The following is a 12,596-nucleotide window of genomic DNA, read 5'->3' on the forward strand; positions in this document are numbered from 1 at the left end:
CATATTGGATTTTGGCAAATATCCAATATTGTGCATCCCTCACATGTATGTGTATGCTCTTAGAAGGCAATAAGGCAATCTTAGATTGGAGTGTGCCAGGTGCCTCTCTTTAGGGATTTCTTTTTTATTTTTTTAATTAATTTGATTGAAAATATGCCCTTCCGTGTCTCTCCAACAGATGTTAAAAATCACCTCCAATAGAATGTTTTAAAAGTTAACATTTTTTGTCACAACCCTACTCACCCTAGGTTACGTCCTACAAGCTGCCGTCACACTATAAATAACATAAATCTAACATGAAGAAAGGTGTCGCTTCTTCTACACCAATTTATAAACCCACTGACTTGTGTCAAACAGATGTTACCTGTACTCCTGCTGGCTCTTGGTCAGGCCTTCACTGTGCTCCGAGTGGAGGGCAGAGCAGCTGACCTGCAGATCCTCCAGGCCGCTATAAAAGTTCAAAGGTTGACAGATTTAGGCACCATTGCTTTGTTGAAAGTATGCATTCGTGTCAGAAAAGCATTTTCTAGGAGGGGGAAGGGATTCTTAAATTCAATATAAGCTAGTCATATAGTAAGAAGTGATATAGCACACAAGTTGGAACACCACACCAACACAGAGGCGTCAGAATTTGTTGTGACAATCACTTTTGTTCAGTTATCAGGTCTGCCCTTCATCTGTTGAGCAAGAAAGGACTACTGTATACTGATTTTTCTTTTTTTTTTTGTCCAAAAGGCCCCTTGTGACCCTGTTGTTGAGAGGCAGATGTCAGTCTCATTTCGGACCTCTTATGGGAGACTAGAAAATAGTATTTTCTAAACAAGGAAAATATTAATCTACTTAACTGCTATAAATGTGAACTTGTTTCATTCTTTTTGTTACCATAATATGGGCTCCGTTAGCTGCAAGCCCATTGTTGTTAACATTTGTTTCATATTGTAAGAAAAGGAAAAGGTTGACATTGCAAAGGGTACTTACGTTAAATCTTTAAAGTTCTGCACCTCATCATTCCAATAATACTTTGTGCTATGGAAGGTAAAATAGCGAATCTGTGGGAAACAGCGAAGGGGCAAATTTAAGAGGCAAAGTTGATCAACTTGTATTTGACAGATATCAGACTTGCTAAAGTGTTGTTCAAACACTTTGGGCAAAAACAGGTTGAAAACAAAGAAATCAGTGGCGTCATTCCATGAAGGGTGCATCACGACTTAATAACAATGACTTTAACTTGGTTTAGTTTAGTGGAGAAAACAAAGTATAGATGCATTACTGGCTTTATAGCAAGAGTAGGGTGTCATCCAGTTAATATGACCGAAGGTAATAGTCAGTATAAAAAAGTGATAAGACAGTTCAGTTTAATTAAAATGTGCTTATTTTGTGCTCGATGGTACATGTATATAATAATGCTTGAATTATAAACAATTAAAACACTGAAACCCCTTTACCAACTGACAGCTGTCCACCATTGTTTTCTAGATGCGTTCATGAGATCATTATTTTGTCCAATATCTTGTGCAAACTTTGGACCAACCTGTTTGGGCTGGTAGTAGTTAAATCTTCTAATGAGCTCCTGAGCAGGGCTGCCATCTGAGGGGTGAGGGTTGTGTCCATTGGCCAGAGGGGGAGAGGTAGGGGAGGAGAAGGGGCAGGTAGGAGAGGAGGGGGAGGTGGTCTGGGTCTCCAGGCTGTGGAAGGGGTTGCTCCCAGGGGCCAACATCACTCGCACCCTGGCCAGAAACCAGCGCCGGAACTCATCCTGGACAACACAAAGTTAATGCAAGGCAGACGACAGTAAAAACTCAAACATCACTTATTGAGTTTAACACATGTTTTTTCTTCATACAGAAAGAATATAAAGAGCTGATTGGGACTATTTCCATGTCACTTTACACATTGTTCCCACTTAAACCTTACAATAAATCCGAACTGAATCTGAATATCTTGTATCAATCAAGCCTTCATACAAACCAGCATAAGCACATATCACTGTAATAAACACATTGTAAGTCAACATGGCAAATTCGTTGAGCAATCATGATTACGTGACTGTATGTGGGAGTCAGCCAGTCTTAATGTAACAATGTGGTACACATATGTAGTGTACTACTACAACACTACATTTGTATTCATGTGCAGTTTTCATGAAACACAAGATTGAGCATATACCCGTTAAGTGACTTTTCTGATTTCGAATTAAAAAAATAAATCAACATGACATTTAACAACATCTACATTTAAATAAATAGTTTACAGCTAACCATTTATTTTCTTTGAAAAACCTTCAAATCGTGTTGTTTAGTTGACAGAGGTTTTCAAAGTGTGGACTGGAGTACCCTTGGGGCTGCCAAAGAACTTTGAATTTACACAAAAAAGGATAAACCTGCGGGTGATGTGGATGTTCTTTGAAATTATTGCAAGGCAACAATAATAAAATGAAATGAGGTTACTTTTTTATACTGAAATTATTGTAAGTGTAATGAGGACAAATTATGAAATAAGATTTACTGGGAAACAGACAGCATAGCTGTTACAACAGTTATAGACGGATATTAAATGCAAGCATCTAACTCACATGACATGAAAAGAAGTAGTTTAGTTTACATCTTGTGACGTAAAAGTAAACAAACTAAAGGCTAGACTTCAGCCATCCTATCATCCATCTAGTCATCTATAGCTGATACCAGTTAAATATGCACGTCTTTGTACTGTGAGAGAGATCCACATGTATGGGGAAATCATGCAAATTCCACACAGAATGTCAGGGCCAATGTAACGCATAACAATATTGGTATGAGAGATCCCTACCCAGCATGCCACAATGCAGCCAGCATTGAAAACATCGAATTGCTGCATCTGGACCTACCGTGGAGCGCATCAACACCACTTCAGCATCTCGGGCTGTTGTACGAGTGCAGGTGGACTTGACGCACCATTCTGGCATCCAATAGAGCAGCAGGAGGAGGAAGCCCCCTGTACACACTACCCCAAGGCCCACAAGAGCCAGCCGCCAACGACACAGGCGGTAGCCCAGCAGCTCCTTCGTGATGGAAGACGCAAACAGTCATTTGCTGAATCTGCAAACCTCATTTTAGAAATGTTGTGACTTGTAAATAAGACATACCATCTCCTCCTCTTCCCCTTTGTTGAGGATTTTATGGTCTTCCTTCTCCATGCTGCAGAACAGTTTGCCAAGCCCCTTCCTTAGTCACTGCAAACACAAAACACCAAATGTCAGCGTGTATTGTGTGGAGAAACTTTAGTTCTAACAGAGTCACTGAAAAGAAAAGGTCTCAATCTGTGCCGCTACACACCGCTAAACCAGCCGCTTTGGCCGACCCATATTCATAGCGAGCCTTGACACACACACACAAAGAGACAGAGACGAGCGCAATCAACCTTTTTCTTGTCTTCATGTCGCAACTGCAAAGGTCAGAAATAGGACAAAATAACCAAAAAGACAATTAAAAATGATACAACCAACCGGTCTCTTATTAAACCCTTTGTTGATACTTCGATATGGTTAATTAATGTGCAATGTGGGTAAACACTTTGAAATCGTTCATAATATTGGTCCACCATCAACGTAGCTTTATAATCCTACCTTGCAGATATTCAAGAGTTGGTATAGAGCAACTAGAACACAGCCAGCATGTCCAGAACTGGCCCTCTCGTAAAGCAATGGAACACTCAGTATACTCAGTTACACATTTGAAAGAATGTGACGGCAATAAAGAGCTACCCGTCAGTTAGAGACCAATTTAAAAGCACTAAAAGATGCAGAAAGACTCACTGTCTAGTAGCAGTGACACATTTCAATAAGTGAGATTGAAGAAGCTCAAAGTGAGCAGGAAAAAGCTAGGGTATGACAACAACTTGATATACAAAGATTAGGAGATAAACACAAACACCATCATGACAATATCTTTGTATTGTTTTGTTGAATTAAAATCCTCAGCGTGAACTCTTCATCTGCGGTCACTAAGTACGGGAACGCTGATGTCAGATATTCACTGGAGCACAAGGTAAGTGCTCCAATTAAACTTCCACAACAGTTGCTTGACCTGAAAAAACCTGAGATTATCACTTAAGAAGATCAACGCAGCCACCGACAGACTGACTGAGTCATCAGATGTACAGAATGTTTTACTTCATATCGAACTGATCCTTGCGTCTTTCTATCAGTAATCCCCAACGACTAGTCAGTTGCCAACAAAAGTGTGCTGTGACTCTATAAAAAGTGGATTTGACTGCAGCACCAATAAGGATGGACAGGCTTAGCAGCAGAAAATCCACGCAACATTGTGAAACATGTAGATTTTTTAAAAAAAGAAGAAAGAAAAACATCAAGTCTCATTATCTCAAACAAATATTCAGTTGAAACGTAATAGTTTGGGGAGAATTTTTTTAAATACCTTGATGAAAATAAATTCAGTTTTGAAACAGTTAATTTCATAAGATTTGTTTTTTTCTAACTGTGAAAGTGAAGTAGCAAGATTCATATTGATAAACTGTTTAGACTACGTGTTCATTATAGACTTAATGTTAAATATCTCTTGAATAACAGTGACAATAAGTTTAAAAAGCACAGACTATTTCTAACTATTTTTTCCCACAATGTAAAACACATGGGACATCTTTATTATTACAGCTACATTGAGACAATGAAGATGGGTCATAAATAAAATGTTTACTTTTTGTATTCCTGGATAGTTGAGAGATTAGCAGATTTATGGACTTTTTTGATAAGTAAAGTGCTACACATCAAGAACTTGAAAATTTCTTAGGTTATTACTAGAACTCTTGTCAAGTTCATAAGCTTGACATTTAGGTATAATAGAACAGAATAGAATAGAAGTGCTTTATTGTCACTCTCTAGCAATGTTAAAACAGTGTTAGCAGCAGTGAAATGTTGAGAGAGTAACCTCAGTGACAGCAGTAAAAAACACACACAAGGGTAGAAAATATAATACAGAGCAACATTTCTTATATGAAATCCAGAAATGTTCATCCATGTTATTTATATGTTTCTTTTGGAGCTTTGAACCACAACCACAAGTTCAAAAATAAAAAATTAAAAAAAAACAATGGATTAGATAACCAGTAGGGATGCAGCAGTTTAAGCGACTTACTTCAAGTGCAGGAGATTGAAATTTATCAGTCAATTATGCATATACAGGATTGAGAGAAATACTGTTATACTGCATCATGCTTGTCTTAGAAGTTATCACCATCTTCTCTATGATTTGAACAATCAGGAAGTTTCATCCTATTGGTGTTGAGCTCAGTTTGTGTAAAAGAGCACAATATGACATGTTTGTACATTCAGATTCACTTCTGGCTAACTTTATAATGGTTTTTTAACAGTAATATGTTCTCAGTATGGCTCACTAGCACGACTTTTAGACTGGCTGAAGCTCAGGACTAAGGCTGGATATTTGGAATACACTTTGAATACAATGCAGGACCTCAGACACATGTGAAATTGTAGAAAAAACTGTAATATATGGGGCATTCAAGTCAATTGAGGAAAGTGTTATCAGTAAACAAGGGCGTGTAAAAGGAAGAAGACAAACACTTGGACTTAAAATTGTAGAACTTCAATTTAGAGGACAAATAAAAGCTCACAAAAAAATAACATAAATTCAAAAACTACATGATGGTAGCAGTGAGAGGTCCAGCACCTTGACCCCATTATTCCACAGAAAAATGTTGGAATTGCATTTTAGGGTATTGTGTCCAGTGGGCCGCCCTTCTACTGTCTCCATTTACCCAACAACACCACAACTTTGTCACTAGCCCCTACACATTCAAATCTTATCTGCCAGCTCCACCCAGGTGGACCTTTTCTCTGGCATACTGTGGGATATTTTGCTTAGGACCAAGCCCTTCCTAGTATTTTACAATGGCAGTCTCCCTGGCAGGCATTCAACACTGGGGAAATGCCAACACCAGTGCATCATTTCAGTGCTGAAATAATGAATTTGAGACAACAACAGAAACATAACGACAAAAAAACCATGAAGCTATGAAACCAAAATGGTCATGTAGTTTTTCAGACCAGAGGGTTATAACCAGCCAGTCATTAGGTCAATGCTATGGCTTTGTCGGCTTTGTGACTCACAGGCTAGATAAGTCTTTATGGCTCGAGCTCCATGTTAGTTCCATGTGAATTTCGACCAGAAGATACACTACTCACTCCAACAATGTCTCAACTTGATGACTGACTGGTTAGAGTCCCCAAAAGGTTCAAATACTATCCACAGTAAGTTCATTGTTTAAGTCCCAAAGGTCTAATGGCTTGAGCTTGTTGCTCAATTAGCTTTAGTGTGGTCAGTGCCAAGTGACGCACTTCAGACATTGAAAAAGCTTCAGAGCAGTTTCAATGGTTATTTTGCTGATTCGCAGTTGTTTCACCAACACCTTTTAAACAGTAGGTTAAGTTCAGTCGACAACTGAATGGACTCATATAACCAATGGCATGTTGTTGTTGTAGTACTCCCACCTTGAGAGCCAGGGACACAATGCCCCAGGCGGTCCTCCTCCCCACAGTTAGCTTGCTCTTACAAAACCAACCTGGAACCCTGGAGGGAAAACAGAACCAACAAATTAAATTAGTCCTCCGACACTGAACTGAACAGTGCAAAGCACCATGGTAGCTTTCTAAAATATTGGGTATTTCCATTACTGTAACCGTTTGCATTACGTTTTTGTCATTCTGATTAAATCCTTTCCAATTAATATCAGACTGCCCAAGACATCATATTGATGTGCAGGGTTGGATGCACTAAGAATATTATTCTGAATTGCACCATGCTGTTGATCATTTCTTACATGGACACATAATCCCACATCCAGCTTTACCAACAAGCGTGCCAGTATTGAAAAACATTTCAACAGGTCAATATGAAAATGGCTTTTGAGAAGCTAACAGAATCTGGAGTTGTCAACCCATTAATCTTAACATCACTTGGTGTTTAATATGCATGTAGAGCAGGGTCAAATGATCTCTTAAGGCCCGTCTATGCTTTCCGTGTCCACGTGTGCGCAGAGTACGCATGACGTCCAAATCGTCATCTGCCCTGGTGTGCTAGCGTCTGCTCCGACCCTCTGCGGTCGACCGTGCGCAGCCCAAATTTTGTTCCACATTCACTTTTGAGAACAGACCAAATCACCTGCATGTCATCTTATTGATTGGTCTGGACCGAAAGCAGAAGTCCTACCGCTTTAGCCCGTGGTGGCTAGGCTAATTAGCTCGTGGCTAATGGGTAGCCACAAACAACCAAGACATATAGTCTTCAGACCAGATATCAATGAATGCCTTTCTCACTGCTTCTGTCACTACTCCATGTCTATCCGCGAGATTTTCCAACTTTTCCTTCCTGCTTCTGCTATTGATATTGCGCACTACGTCACGTCCTCTGCCCCCATCCCCTAGAAAGATCGTTTACGAACGAAGCGAGACCTAGCGTTTCAAGGGGACTAGAGATCGCTTGTTTCTGCTGATCCAAAGGGAGGAGATTTATTGGCAACATACTGGGACCAGGACTTGACCGAGATTTACCTTGCTGTGTGTTGTTACCTCAGTGATCCTCAGACTTTTGAGGAATTTGTTAAATGATAATACATCACGAACTCCATCCAACTTCAAAAATGGGCTTTCACTCAGAAACTAATACTGGACTTGGTTAAATAAGTCACGATTGCAAATTCTACATTCATTGAGACTCTAAACCATTTAAAAGTCTTTCAATAAAATCAAGAGCAGCATCATTTCAAGCATTGACCAGTTGTGTATTGCTAATGCCTGTTAATGTTAAATGACAAAACCCTCATTTTAATTTCTATTTTATTAGAATACCAAACAATGTCCTCACAATCGAAAGACATGGTAATACCTGAATTTTGGAATCGACATGCGTTCAGATTTACATCTTCCGGTTAGTATCAGGTTCTCAGTAATTCAGTAGGTGCTAAAAATGTCCTGGTCAAAATGATTGCGCTCACTTTATGGCATATTCTCACGTGTCCTTCCTCACTGTGGCTGAAGAGCCTCAGTGCCTCCGATAAGCATTTAATAACAACAACAATCTATGGAAAGTGTCAGACAACTCCTACTGACTTTTGGCCACCCTCAACACTTTGCCCGACTTTTACACACGCCATTTACACCTGACAACATAACGTCCATATTCCTTAATCCCACTAAACAAAACAGATCTAAAACTGAAGATATTTTCTTTGTGTAATGTAAAAATGTATGTGAGAATCACAAGAGTAATCACCATTCTAACTGGAACATCGAGGCTCCTGCATGGGGCCTCTAGGAGTCAGCATGACTTCAGTGATATTTATAGATTCCTCGAGCCCAGCCTAAAGCCACATTGTTGTCTCACATTTGATTAGTCTGCTATTGTGTTAATAAGCAAAGCTGGCCTGGGAAAAAATAAAATCTTAGGCAGCTGTTGATCTTTTTCCAAACAAGATTAGGCATGACAATCTAAGCATATCGAGAAAGATAGATGTCATACACAAAAACCAAAGCAAAACTTTCTAATCTTTATATCTTTATGATAATCTCACAAAAATTAGATGATTTCTCATATCTAAAGCTTTCATAACAATATACAGTACTATTTAGATATACGAGTTGCCAATTATGAATGATTACTTAGCCGTTTTGTCCATTTTAGACCGTTATAGGCTGGCTCTTCATTTCATTAACAGCATTACACAAAGTATACACAATATGGTGAATTTAATGAATGATGGTCATTTATCAAACTTGCCCTTCACAAAAATGATGTCTGTTGATGTAACCTACAACTAGTGCTAACACAGATTTTTTTAGTATAGCTGCAGCTGCAATCATCTCAGCAATTAGATAAATTTAATGAAATTCAAGGTATCACATTATCTATTTAGGGTTCAGACACTTCACATGAGAATTTAAATTTAGAATCTATGAGAAAGCGAAACTGTGCATATAAACAATTCCAGTCCTGCTTATAAAAGACATATAGCCTAGTCCTTTTCATTCATTCAAGCCACATACAAAAAGGAAAATGTGAACAATGAGCCATGACCTAATGACATAGGTCCATAATTCATGGAAGCATTTGGAGGAAAAAGTGTTTTGTTGCCATCCCATTCTGCACTGAATGTGCTTTCTTTATCACTTCCACTCTTGCTCATTAAGCATTATAGTCAAGCTCAGTTCACCATTATAAACCAGTCCTGCTTTTTATGACTGCATCCCCTCGTGTAACTGAAATATTTTTTGACCGCCTGCCTTTTCATGCTGTCTGTCTAAAAACTCTTCTTTGGAGTACTTTCATGAGTGTAATGCCTTTGGTCTAATGTGAGGGGCACAACAAAGCCTATGCAGAGAAAGTAAGTTTAGGTAACCAAACAAAAAGATTTATTTGCAGTAATCAAATCAGTTGTGCATACAAACAAATGTGTTTATATCGAGGGGGGGGGGGGGGGGGGTCATGGCAAAAACAAACAAAATGCAAGATCATTTGACAATCATGCTTGTTCCTTCACCAATTTAAGTATGTGTGACTGTGACATACTAAGGCCTTGGGACCTTGATATAGGCAGCATACAGATAAAAAATAAGCATACAATATTCAATTAAAAACTAGTAAGAGGATAATAGAAATTTAAAAGTTTATAGTCTACAGTTGCTCAGTTTAGGGGTGCGGATAGAAGCAATGTGCCAACTACAGGGGGCATAAACAAGCACACGCAGTGAAGTGAGGCGAGTCAGGTCCAAGTGTAAACCATCACCAATGAAAAAAAAGCCATTACTTTAAAAGAAAAAAAGACATTTAAACAAAGCAAGAAAGGATATAGGATGCATCAGCAAACATGTCAGGCAGAAATGGAAATGTATGACTGTCAAGGACCAAAATCTAATCCAGAATGCACCATTTATCCAAAACACCAATTTCTGCCCAAACCCTGTATCACAATCCAAGCTGCTTTAAGTCCAATGTGAAGTGTTCACAGCCACTGATATGTTATGTGCCACTGGGTGTGCTGTGCCTTCCACTGCTATTCTTTTGCTTTGTTTACCAAGTCTAAAATCAACATGTCGATGTCCGAATGTGTCAATGTGAGTGTGTGTGCCCTGTGATGGGCGGGCAACCAGTCCAGGATGTATTCTACCCTCGCCTATAGTGAGCTGGGATGGAGTCCACCGCCCTGAACAGGCTATAAGCTGTGTAGAAGTTTAATGATGGATGGAAATTAAAGGAGCAACAGTACATTTAAGGCCACAGTTCGGTTTGAACTTCGGATTTTGGGCTACGGTTTTAGTTCGGTTTGTGTTTGTTGTTTTTTCGCTTGTGTTGCCTTCTGGTGTCTTCAACATCAGAAAGCGTTACATCAGGGTGCTTATGCTGGGGATGCATCCTTGTGTTTCTTTTTACATATGGGACATGTTTCAAGCAACATTTGTAGAAAGTGAAATTTCTGTCAACTGTTTTAATTCCCTCGTCGTATTCAACAGCAAAACTGAGATGATCCCACATCAGAGATATGTGATGCTTCAAACTTCTGTCACTCAACTCCTCCACTTCTCATGGTTACCTTTGTTTTTTTTTTCTGCTTATTTTAAAGGAGACATATCATGCTTTTAAATCCTTCCTTTTTACATATAAATCATACAGTTGTGGTCTATACAACGCGAAACTGCAATGCTTGGGTCTGAATTCCTCATTATTATAGCTCCACAGGCCCCTTTTCAACCCCTTTTCTGATGCGCTTCTGAGAGCAACTCGTTTTGGGGCGGTCTCTTCAAATGCAAATGAGACACTTCATACCCCGCCTCCTCTCCAGGTTGCAGAGGTGACACTCGGTTCAACGTCACCCTGTTCGGCCATCTTTGTAGTTTGATAGAACGGATACAATTATCTAACGGCGCAGAAACTTTATATTCACACATTATTTACAAAATGTCAACAAGGGAAGATTTGTCCATCCAGCCATACATGTTGGAGCCAGAGTCGGACCCGGCGGAGCGAGATGAAAATGACGATGATGCACCTACAGAACAACGTCTTCATATGGATGTAACGCAATGGTGTGTTACTATATTTACACTAACTTCTCCATCCATGCCCACTACTACAATACTGCCTGTATTACAACGACTATTTAACACAGAAGTTACATTATAATCTAAAACGAGCACACAGCGCTAACATATGAAGACGGTGCAACTGCTAATGCTAACAAAACAATGACAGGGACGTCTTATCATCACACTTTTTAGCGTTATATACAGCTTACCGAAGTGCTCTGTTCGTCGTCTCCATAGATAGAAGGAACTGACCGCTCAATCAGACCAAGTCTTTCGGCAAATCCTTCTTTATACTGGCGGAGGTTGCTGAAGCAGTCGTCCTTAAAGTGCTTCGCGCACACAAAAATGACCTTACCCACAGATGTGGGTACATTTCTGTGAAAAATAAAACTCAACCAGGCACTTCGAAAAGGTTCTGATGCTGGGAGACGGTGTAACGAAGCTTGTGGGTTACTACATCCAACAACCGAACATTTCGACTTATCCTCTCGTAACTTAGGTTGGACTACAAAATCGCAGCGAGAAACAAAAATGGCGGATTGCTCGAAATGTCGATGTCCTAATTTGGCAGTTCCGCTGAGAATACTGTGACGTCATTGTTCAAAAAACGTAATAGAGAATAGAAAAATCGAAACCGATCGCAAAATATGACCAAAACAGAATATAAAGATATCAACGGAGCACCTGAAGAGACTACTTTGAACTTTTCTGTACTTCTAAACACTCTAAATATACAACAAAATGCATTTAAGGGCTAAAAAATTGGATTTAGCATGATATGTCCCCTTTAAGACAACGGTGTGCAGTGGCTTCTTGGCAACTGGCCAGCGTACAATTTTGTTCTCTTTTGCTAGCAGACTGTGCAACAAACCAAGACTTTAATAAAGCACTCATGACCTATGTCTTCTAGGGAACTGTGAGTGGGACTGGAACCAGACATCAAGGCAGCGATAGGGAGATTCTGGGCTCCTAACAGACAGCAGTGCGCCCGATGACATAAAAGGGGGAAAAGAGCTGGTGTGCTAACCAAGTTAAGAGCAACAGACCTGCTCTTCCAACTCTGTTCCTGTCTAACATCCGCTCCCTGGGCAACAAGTTTGATCTGCTCAAGCTGAGACTCAACTTTTAGTTTTTCTGCTCACTGAGACCTGGCTGAACCACAACATGCCAGACTCTGCGTACTACGACGCTGGATTTTCTCTTATCGAAATAACTTTAAGGATTAACCCTGGGTTTTATGTACTACAACACTCGCTCACTTCTCATCAGGATAAGTCACCTGAGCAACTTGTTCTGAATGTCTAACCTGCTCCAGGGCAGGTTATGTTCTCAATAAGAGGTCAAAGCTCCGCCTCGTGACCAATCAGAGCTCTTGGAAACTGACCTGCCCATTGTTAAATGATTGTGATTGGTGCGCGGGTTCAGCACTGAGCTGCAGCTGAGAGGAGAAATTAATTTAGAGCAATCTTTTTGACACAATAAATTAAATCTTAGTCAGTGGGGCTTT

The 12,596-nt window shown here is 39.7% G+C and overlaps 1 protein-coding gene across 3 annotated transcripts in view; it reads right to left on the reverse strand.

Moving 5' to 3' along the window:
- Positions 1–12,596, reverse strand: part of atp13a3 (ATPase 13A3) — a 39,010-nt gene that overhangs the window by 19,981 nt on the left and 6,433 nt on the right. For 2 of the 3 annotated variants that reach the window (XM_080473596.1, XM_080473597.1), the window contains exons 2-7: positions 6,503–6,581; positions 3,122–3,208; positions 2,864–3,037; positions 1,532–1,756; positions 979–1,049; positions 365–448 (exon numbers count right to left, since the gene is read on the reverse strand). In XM_080473596.1, coding sequence (XP_080329722.1) covers positions 365–448; positions 979–1,049; positions 1,532–1,756; positions 2,864–3,037; positions 3,122–3,172 — 605 coding nt within the window. In that variant the 5' untranslated portion in view covers positions 3,173–3,208; positions 6,503–6,581. The remainder of the gene's footprint in view (positions 1–364; positions 449–978; positions 1,050–1,531; positions 1,757–2,863; positions 3,038–3,121; positions 3,209–6,502; positions 6,582–12,596) is intronic. The other variant, XM_080473595.1, reaches the window with a different exon arrangement.

The sequence above is a fragment of the Lipophrys pholis genome, assembly GCF_963383615.2.
Source record: "Lipophrys pholis genome assembly, chromosome: 10".
In the NCBI taxonomy this organism is placed as follows: domain Eukaryota; kingdom Metazoa; phylum Chordata; class Actinopteri; order Blenniiformes; family Blenniidae; genus Lipophrys; species Lipophrys pholis.